The sequence below is a fragment of the Schistosoma haematobium genome, chromosome 7, assembly GCF_000699445.3.
Source record: "Schistosoma haematobium chromosome 7, whole genome shotgun sequence".
Lineage (NCBI taxonomy): Eukaryota > Metazoa > Platyhelminthes > Trematoda > Strigeidida > Schistosomatidae > Schistosoma > Schistosoma haematobium.
The window spans coordinates 5,176,389-5,200,675 of NC_067202.1; the positions used below are offsets into that span (position 1 = coordinate 5,176,389).

The 24,287-nt window shown below is 35.3% G+C and overlaps 3 protein-coding genes across 4 annotated transcripts in view; 1 reads left to right on the forward strand and 2 right to left on the reverse strand.

Annotated features, from left to right (window-relative positions):
• The window catches only part of RPL6_2 (60S ribosomal protein L6), a gene marked incomplete at its 3' end in the record, with an annotated part of 45,250 nt that extends 34,113 nt beyond the window's left edge, over nucleotides 1-11,137 (reverse strand). For both annotated transcript variants that reach the window (XM_051217850.1, XM_012936808.2), the window contains exon 1: nucleotides 10,612-11,137. In XM_051217850.1, coding sequence (XP_051064277.1) covers nucleotides 10,612-10,967 — 356 coding nt within the window. In that variant the 5' untranslated portion in view covers nucleotides 10,968-11,137. The remainder of the gene's footprint in view (nucleotides 1-10,611) is intronic.
• Nucleotides 3,936-9,039, reverse strand: MS3_00009472 (uncharacterized protein). The gene is made up of 2 exons (XM_051217851.1): nucleotides 8,848-9,039; nucleotides 3,936-8,812 (listed from the first exon to the last, which is right to left on the reverse strand). The coding sequence occupies exon 2, from the start codon at nucleotides 5,038-5,040 to the stop codon at nucleotides 4,141-4,143; it is 900 nt and encodes a 299-aa protein (XP_051064278.1). The 5' UTR covers nucleotides 5,041-8,812; nucleotides 8,848-9,039; the 3' UTR covers nucleotides 3,936-4,140.
• A 286-nt stretch (nucleotides 11,138-11,423) lies between the features above and the next one.
• MS3_00000760 (uncharacterized protein) lies at nucleotides 11,424-13,371 on the forward strand. The gene is made up of 2 exons (XM_051208406.1): nucleotides 11,424-11,562; nucleotides 13,020-13,371. The coding sequence occupies exons 1-2, from the start codon at nucleotides 11,472-11,474 to the stop codon at nucleotides 13,220-13,222; spliced, it is 294 nt and encodes a 97-aa protein (XP_051064279.1). The 5' UTR covers nucleotides 11,424-11,471; the 3' UTR covers nucleotides 13,223-13,371.
• The last annotated feature ends 10,916 nt before the right edge of the window (nucleotides 13,372-24,287 follow it).

Genomic DNA, 24,287 nt, shown 5'->3' on the forward strand with positions numbered 1-24,287 from the left:
CCTTTAATTAGTTATTACAATTTGAATGTCCTCTTATTTTAGAAATATCATTCATTAGATTGGCAAAGCAAGGGCCACATCCCTACAATTGAAGAACATATGGAACTCAAAACAACTGTCTGTCAACCAATATCAAAGTCACAATCTTCAATATGAACGTCAAAACAGTTCTACTGTACGGAGCCGAAACTACTACAACCATCACCAAAAAGGTACAAGTATTTATAAATAGTTGTCTACGCAAGATACTCAACATCCATTGACCGGGTACTATCAACAACAGCCTACTGTGGGAGAGAACACACCAGCTTCCAGCTGAAAATGAAATTAGGAAAAGACGATGGAAATAGATAAAACATACATTACGGAAATCACGAAACTGCATCACAAAGTAATCCCTAACTTGGAATCGTGAAGGGAAGCGGAAAACTGGAAGGCCAAAGAACACATTACGTCGGGAAATAGAAGCAGATATAAAAAGGATGAATAACAACTGGAAATAGCTGGAAAGGATTGCCCAGAACAAGGTTGGATGGAGAGTGCTAGTAGGTGGCCTATGCTCCTTCACGAGGAGTAACAGGCGTAAGTAAGTAAGTAAGTAAGCAAGTAGTACAGTTTACATAAACGAACGATTTCCAAACGTCTTTATACAATGAATGAATAACTGAGTAATGACAGTTGAGTGAATATATATAGATAGATATATACAATTGAAAAGATATTATTAACAATTTGAAGATAGATTACATAATAGAATTCAATCAATTATATAAAACTAATAATCATTGTCAAGTTGAGTATTTAAAGTTTAAATTATAAGAAATATCATACAGTAAAAGTATCAATCAATAATTCAAGAGTGAAATGAGGTAACCGTGTCAATTTTTTTTTCTTTTTTCTGTTAGTAACAAGAATTTTAATTTCATTTAGTTACTATTGAGTCCTATTTTATTATTATAGGTGATTTATAGATATTATTAAATTTCATAGTTTATATCATGAACTGATCATAGTTAGATAATAGTTGAAAGCGATGGAATGTTAGATATCTGTTCCATCTCAATATGCAACTCTTACTTCCAAATTTTGATCTTCTGTATTCTTAATGTCCCTTTTCTTTTTCTCTCTCCAAATTTATTTCACTGGATTATACTACTTGAATAACGTCTTCAAACCCTAATGTTTCCCATTACTGCTTATATTCTCACTACCTATTCCACTACGGGATTTGAATCGACAACTGCATTTCTGTTGTAATGTGGTATGGCAACTCGAACTGATGTACGTACGTACGTACGGAGTTCTACGTTGTTACTGACTGATTGACTAACTGCAACTCTTTAGAAGTGTTCAATCCACGATTCCATATTAGATTGAACACTGGATCTTCACACCTCGTAGTGAGTGCCTAACTTATAGACCATTGAGTTGAAACCTAATGATTTTTTTCTAAATATCTAAATTCAACTGATTCATGATATCGTACCCTTTAGAATATCACCAGTGTGCACACGATTATGCTGAGGTTGGAGGGGTTTCAAAGACTACTGAATTGCACAGTTTAAATTGGAGATTATTATCTGTGTAATATCTGGTGAATCTGCCTAATCACAGCTCAAATCTGTTATTTAATGATTAAAAGTTGACTGCCTCAACTCTTAAGCTATTGTTTGAAAATAATGAAATGAGAAACCTGATCAAATACAGACAATTAAATAAAGTGCACATATTTTAAGCGTTACACATTGATATTATAATCAAACAATCATTGTAAACAAAGCTGGTTTCGATAGCTTTTTCATTCTTATGTATTGAAAACAATTTCTGAGTTGGCATAATTTCTACAACATATCCATATAAACAATGATAATCATAATATTGAATACTTCATGCAATATAGAATATAGAATACACTAGCTTAACAAGTTCCTCTTAATCTTCAGTTTACAATCCTTGCCTAATTGAAATAAGTTATTTACGTAAACTCCAAAAGTTCAACAATCTCCACAAAACGTTCTATACTACTTACTACTATGTGTTCACGAGTGACTAAATTTGAGAGGAAATTCCTTTGCTTTACTGAGAAGCTGTAGTTAATGGAGCTCAACCTTGTCACGTATGAGATAGTTATATGAACCGTAAACTAAGAAAGACGATCATAATGTGAACTGGTTGAAGTTAGATATTTACATCGTTAGATGTTGACTCAGTGGTTTCGAGTCTAAGAGTCTAAGCGCGAGACCTAAATTCTAGAATTTGATCTGCAATAGAGTTATGGGTTCGAATAGAATATACGGGTTTATATTAAAAAAAAAACAGCACTTCTTAGTTGTTTGCAAAATTTCAAGTTTCTATCCATAATCATATTCACAATAACGTGAAAAAATTCCCCAATAACCCTACTAATCACAATAAATAGACATTTCTTCTCAAATGTCCAGAACTAATATTATGAAACACTGTAGTATAGTAGGTAATCCACATGAGTTTATATCCCCACTATCGACTAATGTAGAGGTAAAATTCATAACGTTTTACTGAGATATCTTTGCTGATAGGGTTCAATCGTTTTAGAGATAAAACAAGTAAGTAACTATTTGAATATCTCGAGTTAGTCAATGTTGAAAATGTAGACAACTGAAATTCATTTAAGTAGTTTAATGGTTAAAAAAACAGTCACAGCCTATAAACGTGATGAATTTCAATCCTATAAAAATTATGAATATGTTCATTGTTGTGCAATTCTCATACTAAAAAGTGTCATCTGTCTAGTTTTTTTGGCGAGACTCTAATTTACCAACAACTCACTGACCGAGATCGGCTACCCCAGGGCGTTCATTAAGAAGTACATGCAGGATATAATAAAGAAGTCGGAGATTTCGACTATTCGTAAGAAACCTTTATACATGAAAGTGCAATTCAACGGGGATGTGGCTAGTGACACTCTGAAATATAGGTTAACCAAAGTAATCACCAGGACATTCTACGCAGCCAATCTTGCGTTGACCTTCTCTTGTCGACCAGCGATGTCTACTCAAACGAAGGATAAGTTACCTGAGTTGGTCTCTTCCATGTGCATTTACAAATTCAGCTGCTCCTGTGGAGATAGCTATATAGGGCGTACTACCAGGCATCTTAACCAACGAATGAGTGAACATCTACCAACTTGGTACATAAAGGGCCAGAGAAAAACTATTCGCAGTTCTATATTGGCACATCTTATTGATAGCGGTCATGCTGTAGATAAATCGAAATCATTTCGAGTTATCTATCGTATACCTCCATCATTTCCCGACGGAGTCCGTTCCCGTCTCCTATATATAGCTGAAGCCATTGGAATTCGTACATATAACCCCAATTTATGTGTACAGAAGAAATACGTGACTCCCCTATCCCTTCCATGGCCAGTTATAACTTGACTAGCAATTTTTTTTAAATTTTATTATTATCATTATTTATTTTATTCTATTTGTGTTATCGTTAACCTTATTTCCACATCCATTATTTGTTTGTAATTTTCCGCCTCTTTGTATTCTTCACTATCTAATTATTTACACATATCTTATTACGTAATGATTTTAATGTATTGGTGTTGACTATTCCTAGTCTATTTACCCATGTTTGTTTGACCTTCTATTGCCAACGATTAACTATTGATAAGAGTTTTGTTATTGTATTTTTATTATTCTCATTATTATCAGTTCACCTGTCTTCCTACTACTATTAACTTGTACTTTTACCTATTATGTGTAGTGACTTATTCTATGTCATAGTGATTATTGACCCATATTGCCTTGATTGGTTTAACAAATTTTCGTATAAATATTCATGTATATTAGAGTAAAGCCTGATGACAATTTCGATAATGATATTAGAAGACGAAGATTATCAGAACTATGTGATCTATTAGCGCAATACATTTCGAACAATCTGGTCACACATATACTTGTTAAGAGCATTTATATATAAAAATAAAAGGTCAACTAGACAGGAAACGGGGTAAGAGGAGATAAGGATAATGATAAGAGTAATAATAATAATAATAATAATAATAATAATAATAATAATAATAATAATAATAATAATAATAATAATATGAACACAAAGCGAAACCTAATCACTCTGGCTAATAAGTCAATATTACCAGGGTAGGTTTAAGGTAAGAACAAACTGTTTTTGAACACATAAAGGGGGTTTGAATTTTCGTATGGCTAAGGCTTCAATGAACCTTAGTATACGCCCCTTTACACTTTTATACAGCACTACAAAAGCTGAATTTAGATCAATCTTGTGACCTGTTTCAATTATATGTTTAGCAATAGAGGATGATGGATGTTTATCCTCTGCTCTTATTGGGTCACTTGATTGCATTTGTTTCTGAAGCCATTTGGGTACATGTTCACTCACCCTAATGTTGAGATCACGATTACTCCTCCCTATGTATGTGTGACCACACACACATTTAAATTGGTAAACACAGTGGGATGTGACGCAATCGTTTCCATGTACTTTAGGTTTTGAATGAAGCATGCACCTTGTTCTTTCTTTGATGATGACCTTTGCTGCGCAATAGGTTTTACTGATGACTGATTTAAGTCGTTGTTTCAGTAAAAGGCTATTTGAATCACCTCTGAATGGTAAGGTGATGTAGACAGGCTTTTTCTCTACCGAGGCTACAGTAGGTCTCGCTGAACCATGGACTTTCCATCTATTTATGAATTTCAGAGGATAGCCATTTTCTATTAACGTTTTATTTAACAACTTAACATCATCATCAATGGCGTCATTGGTACAAATACGGTCGAGTCTGTTGAAAAGACACCTTATCAAACCACGTTTGTATTGCACAGGGCAATAACTATAATAACTAAGATATTGACCTGTCCACGTTGGTTTTCTAAAAATAGATCGCTTTACTGAACCATCTTCCCGTCTACTCAGGAGTATATCTAGGAAGGGAAGCTGATCGTTTTTCTCCTCTTCACATGAGAGACTAATATGGTTTTGGAGAGTGTTGAGTTTATTTAATAGACCGTACATATCCTCTTTTTTCTCATTGAAAACAATTGTTCGCTTATATGTGTTGTTCTAATTTTCACAATGGGAATCTTTAATACTCTAATTTATGGACGACCTTTGAACGAATTTTAAGTGACCTTGAGAAATATTAGCCAATCAGCAAACAGTCACTATGGCGTAAAAATGTGTTATACAAAACCAAGGAAATAAAGTGGATACACTTCTTATATGTGGTTCAAAAACTTGTCAAGGTTAGAAAGAGATTCAGAGGTTCTAAAATCTTAATATATGCAGTAGAGGAAATCATCCAAACGGCTACAGAAAAGTTGGCCTCTGGAGCCATGATAAAGTCTCAAAAACTTTCAGCCTCGACCTCATAGCTTCAATATTGTTTATGTGCACTCCGGTTGTTGAGTGCACAAAATGCTACTTGTGGATAACGACACAATGCACATAACCGCTTAATTATCACGCTTTGTACAAAATTCCCTGTGAACCGATCGTACGTTAGCATAAAGGACTGAAGTTGGCGCCGTAACCTTGAAATCTCTAAAACGCTTCTGATTGGCTCATCCATAAATTAGAGTCTCACCGTTTTTTTTATTTTCTAAAAATTCTAATCTATGATGATAAAAATAATCTAAAACTAATCTCTACAAACCATTTTCCTCCATTAAACAATGACATTAATTAAATGAAAAAAAATTTTAAAAAAAAACAGAACTAAGACCGAATGTTCCGATATGTATTATTTTTGGTTTTTGGCCATCAATATTTACACATAGCAACATTACATGAGATCATTTACACAACACTCACTCACTCAGACACACACACACACACACTCACACACATACAAATCAATAGTGTTATAAACAATGAAATAAAATTATTCTCCTTTTTTTCATCATCCTAAAACTAGAATTAAGACGTGTAGTAATTGAATATAATAAATAAATAAATAAATAAATAAATAACCAAATATTGTGAAAATTTATTATCTGATGAATGAAAAAAAATAATAGGCCAAGGTATGAGTAGATTAAATATTAATTCAATCATTAATTCATCAGTCGGAATTGTGATTGTTTACCATTTTATATACCCGAAAATTTAGTCAACGAGGTGTTATTTCCATCTGTATGTCTATAATGAAGTTGAATTAAAATGGATATAGTGGACAACTTTGTTGGGCATTACTTCAGGTCACAAAATCAGATGACAGTTCGCCATAAGCTCAGACTCAACTAGTAGTGTTCGAGTAAAGAGACTTCACAAGGTTTATGTACTTTGAAGGTACACCTTTCAATGGCAGACACTCCTACAGAACCTTTCAGTCTAAAGAGTCAAATGCTGCTTTAAAGTCAAGAATAACTATCATTTTTGGTAGACATTCAGGAACTGTCATCTGATTTTGCGACCTGAAGTAGTGCCCGACAAAGTTGTCCACTATATCCATTTTGGTTCAACTTCATCATAGACATACAGATGGAAATAACACCTCATTAACTGAATGTTCGGGCACTGATCTCTTTCCAGGAGGTCCATTTATCGACTTACGTAACGATATAGTGCAGTTTGGCGAAGACGATGATAAAATGCAGAGTCTTTTGGCAGCACTGAGTAACAATACCAGGATATTTGGGATGTGTTTCACCCCCTCTAAATGCAAATGTTGCTTCAAGACTGGTCTGCGTCAACACCTGAACTAAGGATAGGGAGTGAAGTAGTCGAACGCGTCGACAACTTCACTTATCTTGGAATTCTGTCAGCCCTAATGGGTTGGTGTCTGACGAGATCTCTGTACGGATTCAAAAAGCTCGTTTGGCTTTTGCAAATTAATGTCACCTATGACGAAGGCGAGATATCCGTCTATCAATTAAAAAACGAGTATACTGCGCAGCAGCTCGCTCTGTTCCACTTTACGGCTGTGAAACGTGGCCATTAGGAGTAGAAGATACTCGGAAATTACTAGTATTTGATGACAGATGTCTTCGAAATATTGCTCCTACTTGCTAGGATCACCGGGTACGCAATAGTGAGTTTAGACGCAGGGTACTAGGGAATGATGGTAAATCAGTTGGTGAGATTGTAAGTCTACATAGGTTACGTGTGCCTGAACATCGGTTACCACGGTGCGCAATGATGACTAGTGTTGAAGACGGGTGGGAGAAAGTTTGGGGCGGTCAAACTAAAACGTGCAATCAGTGCTTGAAGTCACATACTTCTAGTCTTAACCATGTTGTTTGGTGTAGACTATTTGGTTAGGGTCTGTGTGACCATCACAACTAGTGGTTGAAGACTAGGCGATATAGCTCAGAATAGATCACAATTGCGTCGGTGCATACATTCTTTGTCTTCCCTTAAACTGTGAGATAAAAGTTGCTTTGTATCTTTCTTTCTACAAACTAATTCTTTCTTCATGTATTATATCACTATATGCAATCTTTCTTTTATATTACCGCCACTGAAGTAACCACTTATGTGAATATGGTGTTCATCTTGGTGAAATATCATAAATTATTCACATTTGAAATTGTACCATTGGATCCTAAACCAGTGGTTTGAATAAGTTGATGTTCACTGTGGAACTGAAGTCGTCGGGTACAATCCTTTGATGAAGTCGTTATCAAGAATCAAAGTATTTAAGTCCATCAGCAAACATGTCACAAGGTTAAAACAGCCCAGTGGTAACGTTACAGTTTGTGAGCCTGAGTGATGGGTGGTTTGAATTCAACTGGGAGTATCGATTTCCTTAAAATTGTAGGTATGAATTCCTGACCACTTCCAACTAGTTTCAAAATCTTAATCTCAAACTTCGGACCGAAATCCAAGACTTAATATCATTAATTTCATCGTTTCATCCATAAATCATAGTCTCGTAACAAACTCAAATGCAAATGAAGATGTTATAATACTACCCGCATAAAAATTCATGTATACGATGAAAAATTGAATTTTCAAAATAAAAAAAACTCAATGGAGTCAAAAATTAATTATTTATTATAAGCAAAGATGGATAATGGCTAGGATGCATGTTTCATCTTATTTGGGACACGTCAGCTAGATGTACCTACATCCTAGGACTTAAACCCAGTATCGTCCGCTTCAGACGCCATCGAGTCATCCATTTAGCCACTGGGTCCCACTAGCTACTAGGACAAAATGCGTGTCCTGGATTCCACTGCTAGCCACTATCCATCTTTGCTTATAATCCTAGTAACTGAAGGCAGGATACATATATGCCAATAAGAGATAGATCAATTACAGTCTTAAACATCAATGAGAAGTCTCAAACAAACAATATAAAATTAGTTTTTGTTATAATAATTAAAGGTCATAGAGGTGCAAGAAATCAATAAGGTGATATGATGAGCATTTACAAATAAAATAATGAGAATATAATAATAATAACAATAATAATAATAATAAGATAATCAAAATAATTAAGGCCAAAGTAACGATAACGATAAGACGTACTTCTTTTGTACGCATAGTTCTGATTTAAGCTTCTGGATGGTAAGATCTTCGGCTATTTTTAAAAGTTGGATACGAAGAAATCTGGGTAGATTTGAACGAATCATATGAACCTTTGTGGATCTGTAGAATGGTTACCGTCGATTAGGTGTTCAAGTATAGAACTCCTAACTGCTTTCCTTTCACTCTTATAGAACCAAGCTGTTATATGTTCCCGTATCCAAGTTGAAAGCGAGCGCTGGCTACGGCCAATGTACCTTGCTCTACAAGAGCAGGTGAACTGGTAGATGCAAATAGAGGCGATCAGATGCGGAAGCTTATCTTTTATGGATACAGAAAATAAACTCTTACTAGTGAAGGTTATTCGCCGTTTAGCCGCGTTAAATGTTCTTCTAATCGTTGTTGTTAGACAATTTTTGATAACGTCTGATGTTCGATCGCCTTTAAATTCCAGACTTATATATGGTTTTTCTTCGGGACGGAACAACTTGGTTTCTTGTCACAACTACTACTTCTTTTCTATGAAACGTTCTGGGTAACCATTTATCGTTACCTTGGCCTTAATTATTTTGATTATCTCATTATTATTATTATTATTATTGCATTCCCCCCTTTACTTACGTCTTATATTCTCATTCTTTTATTCATAAATGCTCATCAATATAAAATTAGTTACTTATTATGTCATTACACTATCAATCTATTGATTGTATTATAAAATAAACTTCACTAAATACCATTGAAAAAACATGCAAATCTAGACACCAAAAAAAGAAAGAAAAATTGATAATTAAAAATTCCTTTCTTTCTTTTGAAATAGTCATGACTAAACTGAAGTGAATTTTGTTGATTGACTAACAAATAAATTATACAATACAAATAGAAAATCATATGACCAAAAACAAAGAATTGTTTGAAGTACAGGTGAATCAATTGATGATAATGTTAATTATCACTTAGCAACACACTAAGAAAATGATTCTTAGTTGTCACTCTTGTTATATCACCTGGACTTGTCAGCTGGATGTACCTCCATCCCAAACTTGAAGTTTACTTCGAGACTCAAACCCAGTACTGTTCGCTTCAAACACCTTTGAGTTATACACTTAGATACTGCGTTCAGATACCCCTCGACCAACCGGTACAATTGACACGTAACTACTTCACACTCAACATAGTTAAACTTCACTAGCCACAGTTGACCAGTAAGACTTTTTATGGATCTGGAAGTTCACATCTCTACTTCAAATAAGTGCTAGTCATATCGTCTACAATGATAGTAAGACCTCCACAGACTAACACAGAAAATGTAAGGTCGATAGAAATAGGATCATGTCTTAGTATGGAATTCTTAAGCTGTTCTTATCAATGACCTTCGGATCTTACAGAAAACGATTAACTATTACAAATCGAGATTGTACCAACAGCAGTCGAACCAGTGGTTTGAATGGCTAATTGTAAGCTGAGAGACTTAAAAACAGTGTGTTAGCTTCAAAATGAGATTGTGAGTTTCCAAAAATAGGGAAGCTCAATATCATGACCAGACAATTTTTCATTGCTCCCTGATGTCAATGGAATCTCAATTAAGATCAGTTTGTGACAAATACAATTGATAGCTTAAGCTAATCTCCATAAAACCGCTTTAACTGAGTTAAAATATCATTTACTAAAAGTTGGAAAGCCAGAATGATACACTAAAAACACAACATTCAGTAAAGTGGTCTGGTAGTTTTAGTCAGTTTATTTAGTATAGAAGGAATCTTTAATAAATCAAGATTTCATTAGTTAAGATCATGAATCAATTGAAGCTAGACCACCATGGAAAACTTGGAAGCACTGGACGGCCGTTTCGTCCTATTGTGGGACTTCTCGACATCAATGAAATTACTATAATAACCACAAAACCACCTTCTGATACAAATCAAGTAGAGTTTTAAAACCACACAGATTTCTCAATACAAATGATTGTGTTTTCCACTGGATATTGAAAGTTAGGATATCACTCTTTAAAGCAACATTTTCGAATTCATGTTATTTGTTATTAAATAAGCGTTCATAAACAAATTTCATGACAATCATAAAATAAAATTATGAATAATATAAAGTACTACTTACTGTTGAATGATTGTAACAATATTAGTCTCGTTTACATTTTTATCAAAACTACCAATGAATGCTTCATTGACATTATCTTGTTTTGATGAAATAGACAATGATGATGATGATGATAATAATGTAGAATCTGTTAAATTTTTACTAAGTGTACGTTTACGTGGTATTAAACCAAGTGTTTTACAATATTGTTCATAAGTAATAAATCCTGTATGTTCAGGATCAAATAATTCAATCCATTTATGTAAGAATGTTTCTTTATAATGCATTTTATACATATAATTTTTTAAATCTTCAATTGTAATTACACCACGTTTCTCTGTGTCTAAGTTTTCAAAACATTTACGAAATTCAGCCATTGGTTATGTATATGTATATATACGATGATGGTGATAATGATGATGAAAGTCCTGGATACCAGCACAGTTAGATTTATATCCCGGTTCTGATTAAATTCTCAATAATACAAAATGTGAATAACTACACTAATTCAATACGTATAAAAATGTGGTTTGTTTATTCCAATGCCACGTGTAAAACATACTGTTTTCTTTTATTTTTTTAAAAAATTTGTAAAGTGATGGTTAATTTGTATAGCAACCTACATAAAATCATTCTTATTGGTTAATTTTAACAATAATCAATGGGCCGAAAACTAGTCGAATAGACATATATGAACCAATCAGAGATAAATAATCAAAGTTTGAATTTAACCAATCAGATTTTTGCTTAGAATGTCGTATTTACTTTGTCTCAAAATACAGATATATATTTATAAAGATCAGAACGACAAACACAACCAACAAAGGTAGTTGCCATGTTGTGTTCAGCGACGGGGATTTTATTTGAGTTCTATTATTTCAATGCCTACAGATGTGTTATGTAACATGTCGTCTAATCTAATGAAATATTCAGTACATAACGAGCGGTCAATTTCAACATATTATGTGGGAGGTAAAAAAAGCTTAAAGATTATATCTTCAAAGTGTTATTTATTTTGGTTATATATATATATCATTAATGATGTGATAAATGAGTTAATCTAGTTTTTCTAATAATGTCATCGATTCAAAAGAGAGAAAAAAAACGTTACAAAGAATTTAACATACAAATAGATTTTATTTGATAAGATTATGTGAAGATTGATTAAATCACAATTGATTGATCACTGGGTGGTGATCAATGTCATGCGTGTCTAGTCCTTATTAGCGCAGATCCAATGCTATCGATCATGTTGCAATGTGGCCACCAGTCTAGGTGACTCGACACTGCGGGCACTATATATTGAGATTTAGGTGGTGGTTGGGGATAGTCAACAGGAAACCCTGGACCCGGGTTTCGTGCTACTTGGCACTCGTCAGCAAGGTGTACCTGTAATCTTGAAGGAACTGGCTCTCCCTGACGGGTTCGATCTCGTGTCACCCAGCTTCACAGTCAGAGACGTTACCACTGAGCTGTCCCAGCCGCGACTGACCTCCAACCACCATCTAAAAGATTGATTAGGTTGTATTCATCAAACGTTTAAGCACCATTGAAAATTAGAGGGAACTGAATGAATGTTTCGTTTTAGTATGAGACTTTTCAGTTGTGTTGACCAACAACACGATAACGATTGAAAAAAGGACTCTTAGGTCTATCTATTAGAGCCATGGTGTCATCATCTTGCTGTGCCTATTCAACTTCAAAAAGCCTGTAATACAGCGTAAAAACCACTTAATACCATACTCATTCCTTGATGAGGTTGTTCCAGCTCCATATTGAAACGAAAAAACCAATCAGCTCTCTTTAGCTCCAAATGGTACCTCGAGTAAGATCAGCCAGTCTATGATGAGTATTGACAATAAAATAGGCTTTATCATCAATTCATCTGTTTTAAATAGACTTAAAGATAGTGAGACAGAATAATTCAGAGAAAACTTAAATTAAATATTGAGACTTACTTGATTGAACGTAATTAGTGTGAGGGGTTTGAGGGGGATTGCTGAGTTTTGTAGTTTACATGACAAAACGATCATGGTTGGTTAACTTTCGAAAATCGGAAAGCACTCGAAAGTTGTTTTGTTCTAACATAAAACTCTCCAGAAGGAAGCATTCATTAATCTATCTATTAATCGGAAACAGACCCTTCATGACTCAAAACAAGCGATTAGCACTTGGACTGCGCTCTCCACAATACATGAGAGTTTCGAGTTAGATCTTCAGTAGGGTTATGGATGCGTCATGCTAAATAGCCCCAAACTAGACTGAAGCACCTGTCCATTGCTTCCTTGTTTACAATGGTAATCTAACTAAGGAATTTCATGCCGTAAAATACATAAGTTAATTATCATATATATAGTATTGGTTTGTAAAGCTGACTGCGCTTATAAATTCTTAGCTTAATAACAAATGCTTCATGTTCTAATCTACAGTTGTAGTATGGTGTGTGCTACTGATGTCAACAAACATAAATAGTATGTACACACCAATCGAAAGTGAAAAACCTGGTGGCAGAAGGTTTAGAAAATCGAAGAGAAAAGAACGAGAACAGAAAGTGATTGGTATGGAAACGAAGTCTGAGATTATTGATGAATATCTCTCAGATGACGTAATTCTGTATGATCCTCAGAATTAACCAAGATATAATGTAATATTGTATTAGAATACATTTGGTTGTACTCACTTGTGTTGTCGTTCACTACAGTAGTTGTAATGTATATGAATTGTGTATATGAATTATCGCTATCAACCAAAATAACTTCTTAATAACATCGATCAACTGGTGTCCATCTTGAGTAGAACTTTGAAGTATATTTTTATACTTGTTTTGCATTTATTAGTAAGATGCATCTATGACATTTAAGTAAATCGATATTTCCTTGAAGTATTTGGATCTACATTACACAAGATCGTAGTTAGCAAAGTTACAAACGGACTATTGATAACATGGTTGATTAAGTAAATGTTATAACTGTGATAAACTAGTCTTAAAAATTGAAGAGCTGGAATTTTCACGATTCAGGGCTTAAGGCAGTGATTGACGGCAAGAAGAAAAGAATCTGTTCATCCACATTTTTATACAGAATGTAATGACACTGAATGGTTGATTAGTTAGGTAATATGACACCTCATACGGAACGAATGTTGGACCTAATAAAAACACCATATCGAGTTTTATCGCTTCCTGAAGAAAAAATACTGGTTTATTTGGGTGGTTATGTGTAAAGTTGCATTTTTGAAATGAAAACATGACAGAACTAGGCAGTTTTTTCATCCCACTTTATAAATCCTCAACTATGTATACCCAAAAGCTTCAACTGTTATCATAGTTCTTGATAACTCTCACACTTGAACGTTCGGAAACTAACCTCCTAACGTCTTCCGAATTCCTTCCCCCCCCCCAAGAAGTCGTCCTATATTGAATGCAGAACTGGAAATAAACGACGAGATGTATGGAAGGAGTTTGTATCGAAAGGTTAGTTTCTATACAAAAAATGGGTATTGACGTGACATTGAGTTTGTAGAATCTTCTGGAAAAGATATGATAACATTGATGACAAGTCCAGTGATGGTTCAATTAGAATAATGAAAACATAATTATAATATTTGAAAGTATTTGAATTATCGTATGAACTAAGAATCCCCGAAATAACGCAATTGAATCAAGAAGTACTAGATGAGCACAAACGAATGTATTGTATTTAGAATTCGAAATCAAGTATTCAACAAGTACAATGGTATCATTAGTTCATTCAAACACCACAATAATCCACCCATGTCTAGTATTCTTCCAGAGGTTTCTAATGGACAGTGAGTGGTCGAAATATTACCAGGATTTTCCTAAACTTTATTGATAAGTCTTTTACTCGAATACCTATTACGGCAAGAGTTTTAGCATTATAGCTGACGTCAGTTCGCGATGAAACCCTAAATCTAATTTTTAACCCTAACTTTAAATAAGAATTCTATGGTGACATATATTCAGTGATTTTTGTAACAACAAAAATAGAAACCACATTTTTTCTCTAATTTGTCACACTTTATTTGTAACCACATTTTTATACAATATCTGTTGTTTTGCTGTATCACTTGTTAAAAAGACGATAATAATTGTTTCGATGAATGATATACACTTCTACTACCGGGTTGTTTAAAATATAGAACAATACCTACGCCGTTTGTTCTTCTGTTTTATTGGCCACCGTTTTGATTGAAGACTATAATAGTATTATAACATCATTATAGGCCTTTCCACTCAACGTTGGACTTTTGGGCACGGATTACTATTGTATAATACTATTGGACTCAGTCTTCCTCATTATGTCTTTGGTGCAGTCACTTGCAGAGGAACACCTGTCAACCAAGTGAACTCAGTTTGTGGTCGTTGTCCTCACGAGGCAGTTAACAAGTAACATTCATTCTATAGTAACTGTTAGCGTCTGTTTTGTTTAATATACCTTTTGTATTGCTAACGGTATTTCATTACCTTTGTTTTTACTAACGGACAGACCTCTAGGTTTCTTAATCATTAATCCGTTTTGGTATATCAGTGTTAACCTAGTGTATCAATATATTTTGTGTAAGCTCCTTTTGTTTGGGGACCACCACAAGTTTGGTGAGCCCGTAAATTTTTTTTCTCTCTCTCAACTACTTTTGAGTTCACTTACAGACATTACGGCGTTATTTTACCCTTGGTAGTATTTAAATTTTCTTATATTCGTAATGTACTCATCCGAAACTGAAGGCATCAGCCAGGATAACATTTCAGCAGAGCTACATGCTCTAAATTTGATAAATGTGCCCCCATTCAGCCGATTAAATCCTCGCATTTGGTTTGCGCAAGTAGAAGTACAATTTCAGCGTCGCAACATACGCTCACAGGCATCTAAATACTCTTTTGTGCTTGGATTACTACCCACTGAAGTTGCATCTGAGGTGTCAGATTTGATAGATAATATTCCTGCACCGAATCCATATGATCAATTGAAGCAGGCAATTATTCAACGTACCTCATTATCTGATGAAAAGAGATTACAGCAATTACTGCACCATTGTGAGCTAGGCGACAAATCACCGTCTCAATTATTACGACACATGAGACAATTAGCTGGCCCATATAAATTTGATGACGCCTTCCTCAAGGAGATTTGGCTACAACGTTTGCCAACAGTAGTTAGGCAAATTCTTTGTGCCTCTAGCCAAACATTAGATTTAGAGAGTCTTGCTAACATGGCCGATAAAATTTTAGAAGTTACACCCAGTACAACACCTTACGTACAGGCAATATTAGAAACTTCGAACGATAAGCAAACTCCCACCATAGCATCGTTAACTGCTGAACTAGGCGAACTACGGGCACAACATGAACGAACTGTCGCTAGTCTTGTAAATAAACTGGATGCACTACAATTATTAATCTCCAGTTTCACATCTACAAGACCTCGTTCTTGTTCTCGAGGGAGTAAGAATCCAAATAACTCAAAAGGAAACAAAAACGACGACAACATATGTTGGTACCATAAAAAATATGGTGACAAAGCTAGGAAATGTGTTACGTCTTGTAAATTTTTCAAGTCATTTTCCTCACCAAAACGTGTCAACCAAACCATGGTAGCGACAAATGTTTCTGGTCGTGCGCCTACTCGTCTTTTCCACGTTCTTGATAAAACTTCAGGGTACAAATTCTTAGTAGATACTGGAGCTGAAGTTAGTGTCATCCCAGTTACCTTAGCCAATAAACCTATTGCTAAGAGTGGAAAATATACCCTAAGGGCAGCTAATAAAACCGAAATAAAGACATTTGGCGAACAATTTCTAACATTAGACTTGGGAATTAGACGTAATTTAACCTGGGTGTTTATTATTGCGGATGTCCGTCACCCTATACTAGGTGCAGATTTTCTAAGTTTCTACAACCTACTAGTTGACGTTAAGAGAAGAAAACTTATTGATTCCTGCACGAACCTTCAAATTCAGGGAATTCAGTCGGACTACCACATACATAGTATTAAAATTGACACCCCAGGGAACGACATATTCGCCACCATTCTATCTAAATTTCCCAAAATAACGAAACCAGACTACAGTGAAAACACTGTCCAACATTCTGTAGTACACCGGATCATCACAAAAGGTCAACCAACTTCGGCACGTCCACGCCGATTACCACCAGACAAACTGAATGTTGCAAAAGCTGAGTTTGATCATATGATGCAGCTAGGTATAATACGTCCGTCAAGTAGCCCCTGGGCATCCCCACTCCACATGGTGCCCAAGCGAGACCAAGATTGGCGACCCTGTGGTGATTATAGATCATTGAACAACCTGACATTACCGGATCGCTACCCAATCCCTCATTTACATGATTTTTCTCTCACTTTGCATGGCAAGCAAATTTTTCTAAAATTGATCTTGTGCGAGCGTACCACCAGATTCCAGTAGCATCCGAGGACATAGCAAAAACAGCCATCATTACTCCATTTGGTTTGTTTGAATTCCTAAGAATGCCTTTTGGATTAAAGAACGCCGCACAAACATTTCAACGATTTATGGATGAGGTCACTAAAGGACTAGATTTTGTTTTCGTGTATATTGATGATGTCTTAATAGCTAGCAGTTCGATTCATGAACACGCTGATCACCTACATCAATTATTCGAAAGATTTCAGAAATATGGCATAGTGATTAACCCATCCAAATGTATTTTCGGAGTTGAGAGTTTAGAGTTTTTAGGTCACTTGATCGAAAAACGTGGAATTAAACCTTTGGATACAAAAATAGAAGCCATCAAGAATTTTCCAGAACCAGACTCATGGAATAAACTTCGACGTTTCTTAGAGATGATAAATTTTTATCGTCGCTTTATTCCACATTGCTCAGCCATCCTACAACCTTTGACGGAGGTGTTAAAAGGTAAAGTCAAAAAGTTCACATTACCCTCCCAAGCGAAAGATGCCTTTTCTGCAGCTAAAACAGCAATCGCTTCTACTACCATGCTGACCTACTTAAGCCCTGATCCGGAAGCAACACTAATTCTGTGTACAGATGCATCACAGGCAGCAGTAGGTGCAGTACTACAACAGCGAGTTAATAATGAGGTCAAACCACTTGCCTTCTTTTCAAAGAAGCTAGAACCAACCCAAACTCGATATAGCACTTTCGGTAGAGAACTATTGGCTATTTATCTAGCTGTTAAACATTTTAACCATTTACTGCAAGGCAGAGACTTTGTGATACTCACTGATCACAAACCTTTAACCTATGCCTTTAACGCGAAAAGTGACCGTTATTCCCCTAGAGAAATGCGACAATTGGATTATATTTCCCAATTTTCGACCAACATACAGTTTATAAAAGGCGAGTCAAATGTTGTTGCGGATACTTTGTCACGTTTCAACGTCGATGCAATTTCCTTCACCAAAGGAATCGATTTATTAGACATGGCACGTTTGCAGACAGATGATCCAGACCTTGATGCTTGTAAACAAAGTTCGAGCTTGTCCTTAAAAAGTGTTCCTATACCGCATTCTGACTCTACTATCATTTGTGATACTTCTACTGGAACGCACAGACCTTTTGTGCCAATAGTGTACAGAAAAAGAGTTTTTGATTGTCTTCACTCACTATCCCATCCAGGGATTCGTGCTACTGTAAAACTGATTGCCGAAAGATTTGTCTGGCCAAAGATGAATGCAAATATAAAACAATGGACCAGGACTTGTGTACAATGTCAACGCAGTAAAATACATAGACATACGATTACAACACCGTCAGTATTTAGTCTACCCGACCATCGTTTTCAACATGTTCATGTTGATTTAGTTGGTCCTCTGCCTCCATCTAATGGATTCACTTACATTTTTACTGCAGTGGACCGTTTCACTAGATGGCCAATTGCATGCCCAATAAAAGATATCTCCGCGGAAAATGTTGCTGCTGTATTCCTCGACAGATGGATCGCTAATTTTGGTGTACCTTCTACAGTTACTTCTGACAGAGGTTCACAGTTCCAATCTCACCTCTTCAATGAATTCACCCGCATTTTAGGAATCCATCACATCACTACAACAGCATACCATCCAGCAGCGAATGGACTAGTGGAACGATTCCACAGACAACTAAAAAGCTCATTGATGGTACAACCTGATGTTTCTAGATGGAGTGAATCTCTACCTCTTATTTTACTAAGCATACGTTCCACAATTAAAGAAGACCTACAATGTACTCCGGCACAGCTCATCTATGGAGCTAATTTAACCTTACCGGGGCAGCTAGTGACGCATAATGGCAAACCCGTATGTACGGATCCCACTTCTTTTGCGAAAGACTAATGAGCCATATGAATAACATTAAGCCTGTTGCACCTCGGCCAGTTGTCTTAAAAGAGCAAGTTAGCAAACATCTAAATACGTGTAAATTTGTATTTGTTCGTGTTGACTCCGTAAGACGCCCTCTACAACATCCTTATGAAGGACCATTTGAAGTAGTTGGGAGGCAAACAAAATATTTCACAATCAATAAGAACGGAAAAAAAGAAACAGTTTCAATCGACCGGATAAAACCTGCTTTTATAGAATCTGAAACACATGATAACCGAAAGCCGTCTAAAGACAGCAGAGATCACACAACGCAGCTCCCAGTGTTTCCAAATAATTCTTCACCAACTCCGACGAAATCAATATTTCGTAAAACAGATGGTTCTAAGGTTACAGTTCCCACAAACTTAAATCCTAGTTCCGACACTTTACCTTCTACGAAAACAACTCGTTCAGGAAGACATGTACATTTTCCTAAACGTTATGTTGAATTAATTACTTAATCTTTATTCTGTAATTACCTGTAATGTGATTAAATATCTATATTAGCAGAGTTATTAATAACATTTTTTTTGCAAGCATTTTTTTTTTCTAAAAAAAATTCTTGTGTACTACTAATATTGATAAATTCACTGTGTTTCTCTCTACATGTGTATGCGTTTTATATGATGTTTATTATTAATTGTGCAAATATATACAATTTCGTTGGACTCGTTCAGTTTAACACTAATTGTTTACACAATTTATACATTTATTTGCACTTCGGTGAACTCTCAATTTAATTACTGTTATTACTAATGATATTATTATTATTATTATTATTATACACTTCGTTATTCTTGTTAAACTTTTTATATACATTAAAGTCTCTTTACTACAAGAGAAACATTTTGTTCTTGAATATATATATACGCATGATTTTTTTTTAAAAAAATAATATGTGTTCACCCTTTTCGTTGTGTACTTTTCTCCTACCTTCAAAGCATTTAAAGTTTTACGTCGGGCATACTTCCACCGACGCATGCCCTAGGGGGGGAGTTATATGGTGACATATATTCAGTGATTTTTGTAACAACAAAAATAGAAACCACATTTTTTCTCTAATTTGTCACACTTTATTTGTAACCACATTTTTATACAATATCTGTTGTTTTGCTGTATCACTTGTTAAAAAGACGATAATAATTGTTTCGATGAATGATATACACTTCTACTACCGGGTTGTTTAAAATATAGAACAATACCTACGCCGTTTGTTCTTCTGTTTTATTGGCCACCGTTTTGATTGAAGACTATAATAGTATTATAACATCATTATAGGCCTTTCCACTCAACGTTGGACTTTTGGGCACGGATTACTATTGTATAATACTATTGGACTCAGTCTTCCTCATTATGTCTTTGGTGCAGTCACTTGCAGAGGAACACCTGTCAACCAAGTGAACTCAGTTTGTGGTCGTTGTCCTCACGAGGCAGTTAACAAGTAACATTCATTCTATAGTAACTGTTAGCGTCTGTTTTGTTTAATATACCTTTTGTATTGCTAACGGTATTTCATTACCTTTGTTTTTACTAACGGACAGACCTCTAGGTTTCTTAATCATTAATCCGTTTTGGTATATCAGTGTTAACCTAGTGTATCAATATATTTTGTGTAAGCTCCTTTTGTTTGGGGACCACCACAATTCTAACTGCTTTATAGCCCTCATTCAGTCCTAATCAATAGGTCTTCACTTTCACGGTCACTTCAGTGTCGCTCAAAGGTCGTCCATAAATTATACTCTCACCGCTTTTTACTGACTTTTTAGTTGCTTCCTATAACTGTAGACAACTTCTACACTTTGGCTCTAACAACCAAGTAGAAGAGTAAAATATGAGTAAAATCTTTACTCTGAGGTTCACATCACTACAGAAAATAAACTTACATAGAGGTGTTAAACTTCGACAGCTTCTAGAAACACATTAGTTTTTGGTGGAGTTTTGTTCTCTGAGATGGATGGTTTGGTCGCGGAGCTATCGTCGCTCTTCTGAACGACATCAGCACAAACATCAGGTAGAAGTGAAGTTGAACCTCTCAACAAATCAACATCGAGGTGTACAGGACAAGTTGTAAACCACATGTAGAGAAATTCGAGCACTTCACTTCTACCTGAAGTTTGTGCTGACGATGTAGTTCAGAAGAACGAGGGATGCTCCACGACCAAACCATCCAGCTCAGAGAACAAAACTCCACCCAAATCATCCACCTGAGCTACAAATCTTCTCCACCAACACATTAAATTGAATAACAGAGCAAACAATCATTCAATCAGAGTCTGATATATAATTCATTAATTTTCTAGATCTTTACATGGTGTATACATTAACTGGAAGAAGTGTTTTCATCCTTATCCTAGTTTCTAAATATCTTATTTAGGAATTCACTTTTATATTCCCAAACCTATCATATGTGAATTCACATAAGAAAAGTATAAAAAGTAGCTCAGTAGAATTATATTCTGTTACTATCAGAAACCAAACCAATCTCTTTCAAGATATCATCACTTGTACAGAAATATGTGTACACAAGAAAATGGTTGAAAATTAATCATTGTAATATGTAAAACAATACAATAATACATAGTTGAATAAGATTAATGTTTAGTGAAACGGTAAATAAGATTAGACATATATTCAGTAGTTTTAGAAGGAAATAGTGTTCGAATTATCGGTTTGTAATTTAACAACAACATATGGGGTTATTCAATGTCCATAGTCACATTAATATTGACTTATAATGATAAGATAGTACAAGTATTTTGGTTAACAGATTCTTTATGCTTTTGTTTTTCTATTTACATGTAAAGTGATGTAGTTATCTTGTATGAAAGTTAAAAATGTTAGAATGAATGAAAAGACTAGTTACAATTATATTATGGGGATGAACCAATCATAATCAAGAATTTTATGGGAAATTCAAATAGCATGTATGACAATCTGTAGAAATAACTCTAGGTATTATTCAAATCATTCACAATGATGGAGAAAAATCACCTTTTGCTACCGTTTATTAAAAATGATGGCGTTGAAAAGACTGCTAAATTTTAAGCAAAGATGCACAGCGACTAGCAGTAGAGTCCAGGACACATGTTTCATTCTATTTGGGACTCGTCAGTTGGATGCACCTCCATGTCAGAGTTGATGTCCACTTTGGGATTCGAATCCAGTACTGTCTAATTCAAATGTCATCACGTTATCCACTTGGCCACTGAGTCCTGATAGCCACTTATTTTTCCAATAGGGTGAAGTTTAAATTCACTTGGTACTGTTTATTTGTATCTTCCCATTGATCTTTAGCATTGCAGTTGATCAGTCTGTTATTGGTATATGTACATACTGTGCGTATTGCCTCTATACTGCCTTAATTCACACTAACTTACTTACTTACTTACGCCTGCTACTCCTCGTGAAGGAGAATAGGCCGCTCACCAGCATTCTCCATCCAACCCTGTCCTAGGCAATCCTTTCCAGCCTCAATTCACAGGCGTTATCAATTAACATTCTGATAATAAGATATATCATCTAGTCCTATCTATGTTGAATAACAATTCACTTCTAAGCAGTTTTGTATGATGTACACAATCAGGAAGATAGAAATTAACATTCAATATAAAATATTCAATTTATAACATTCCTGTAAATATGTGAACCTTATTCATGAAAATGTTTTCTCTACTTAAATTACAATAATCATATTCTTAAATGCATTCAAGTGAGAGAAAATTGGTCAAGACTGACCAATCTAATATATAGCTTGCAGTTTACTTGCTCTTCTAAAGAGAGGTATTTAGGTCGTTCATCGAGGCTACTTTTTTATTACATTCGAGAACATTTGCCAATGTAGTTTATCAAAGAGTAACACAATTTGATGATATCACAAATTCGATGGCATGTTGTAGACACTGAATATTCAGCCGCTGACTGATCATTTGACGTCATCTATAAAATCCACTCAAAGATACCAATAGGTGAACGCTTTGATCTGTGGTATGTGTTACTGATATCAACAGCTATAAGTAGTGTGTATCGCTAGTAGAAAGTGAAATGCCTGGTGACAGAGGGCTAAGAAGAATAAAGAAAACGGAGTGATAAATGAGGGAAAGAAGGAAAATTCAAGTTTAAGACACTTGATTGACACTTTGCAAATGACGTAATTACTGCATGGTTCTCAGATGTTACTAAGTGGTTCTATAATTTTGCGTTCAGATACATTCGATTGTCCCACTTTCGTGTTCTCGTTTACTACAAATCGACTTTATACTGAAGAAGATTTGGGTATTTATGACTTAAAACCTGGGTTGTATGCGAAAGAAAAATTGTTTAGATACTTTTCTTTACTTACTTACTTACTTACTTAAATACGCCTGTTACTCCCAATAGAGCATAGTGTAGTGACTCACACTTATCACGAGAACACGACTGGTTTAATAAAAACAATTATTATTATAACCAACTGTACCAGTGTTTGTTTTAATGTGCTTTTGTTTGACTGTGCTAATGACAGCTATTTTGTGCTTCCATTCATATAGACACACTTTTGATTGTGACTTCGCGCGAATTCGGTTACGTTCTGTAACCAAGCTTGTATCCTGGCACGATCTCAGTATCCTTTCGATACCACGAGGTTGCCAGCGAATATATCTCGATTTGGTCCATTAATTGCCTTCTGCTATTTGGCTTCTCGGGGATTTTATGGATTTATTTGGTTACGTTAAACCTTCGCCTTCTGATTTACTTGGCACGTGTTTTTTGGTAGCGGTGTTCATAGTCTACCGCGACTCGACTCCACGCTACAATAGACCAACAACCAGAATTTTTCAACCCACTCTGTCTTCGGCCTTCCTTTCAACTTCTATCCAATTGTTGTTCATTCTTCTCATGTCTGTCTCCATTGCTCAGTGTAATGCGCTCTTTGGTATTCCTCTTCTAATTCGGCCTTGAAGATTCCATGTGAGGGCTTGCATTCTGACACAGTTGGGTACTTTCCTCAATGTGTGTCCTATCTACTTCCAACACTTCTTCCCTATTTCCTCCTCTGCTGGGATCTGGTTTGTTATCTCCCATAGTGTCTGGCCAACGAATCGGAAGTATTTTGCGTAGACAACTATTAATAAACACCTGAAACCTATGCATCATGGGTTTAGCAGTTCTCCAGGTTTCCGTCCCATACAGCAGAACTGTCTCGGCATTTGTATTGAAAATTCTGACCTTGTTGTTGGTTGACAGACACTTGTTTTGAGTTCCAGATGTTCCTCAGTTGCAAATATGCTGCTCTTGCTTTTCCGATCCGCGCATTCACACCTGAATCAGATCGACCATGCTCATCAATGATGCTGTCCATATATG

Excerpts from the sequence above, each read along its gene's own strand:
- MS3_00009472 (XM_051217851.1), bottom strand. The coding sequence starts at position 5,040 with ATGTACGGTCTATTAAATAAACTCAACACTCTCCAAAACCATATTAGT.
- MS3_00000760 (XM_051208406.1), top strand. The coding sequence starts at position 11,472 with ATGCCTACAGATGTGTTATGTAACATGTCGTCTAATCTAATGAAATAT. Across the intron at positions 11,563-13,019 it reads TTCAACATATTATGTGGGAG|TTGTAGTATGGTGTGTGCTA; the intron begins GTAAAAAAAGCT and ends TCTAATCTACAG.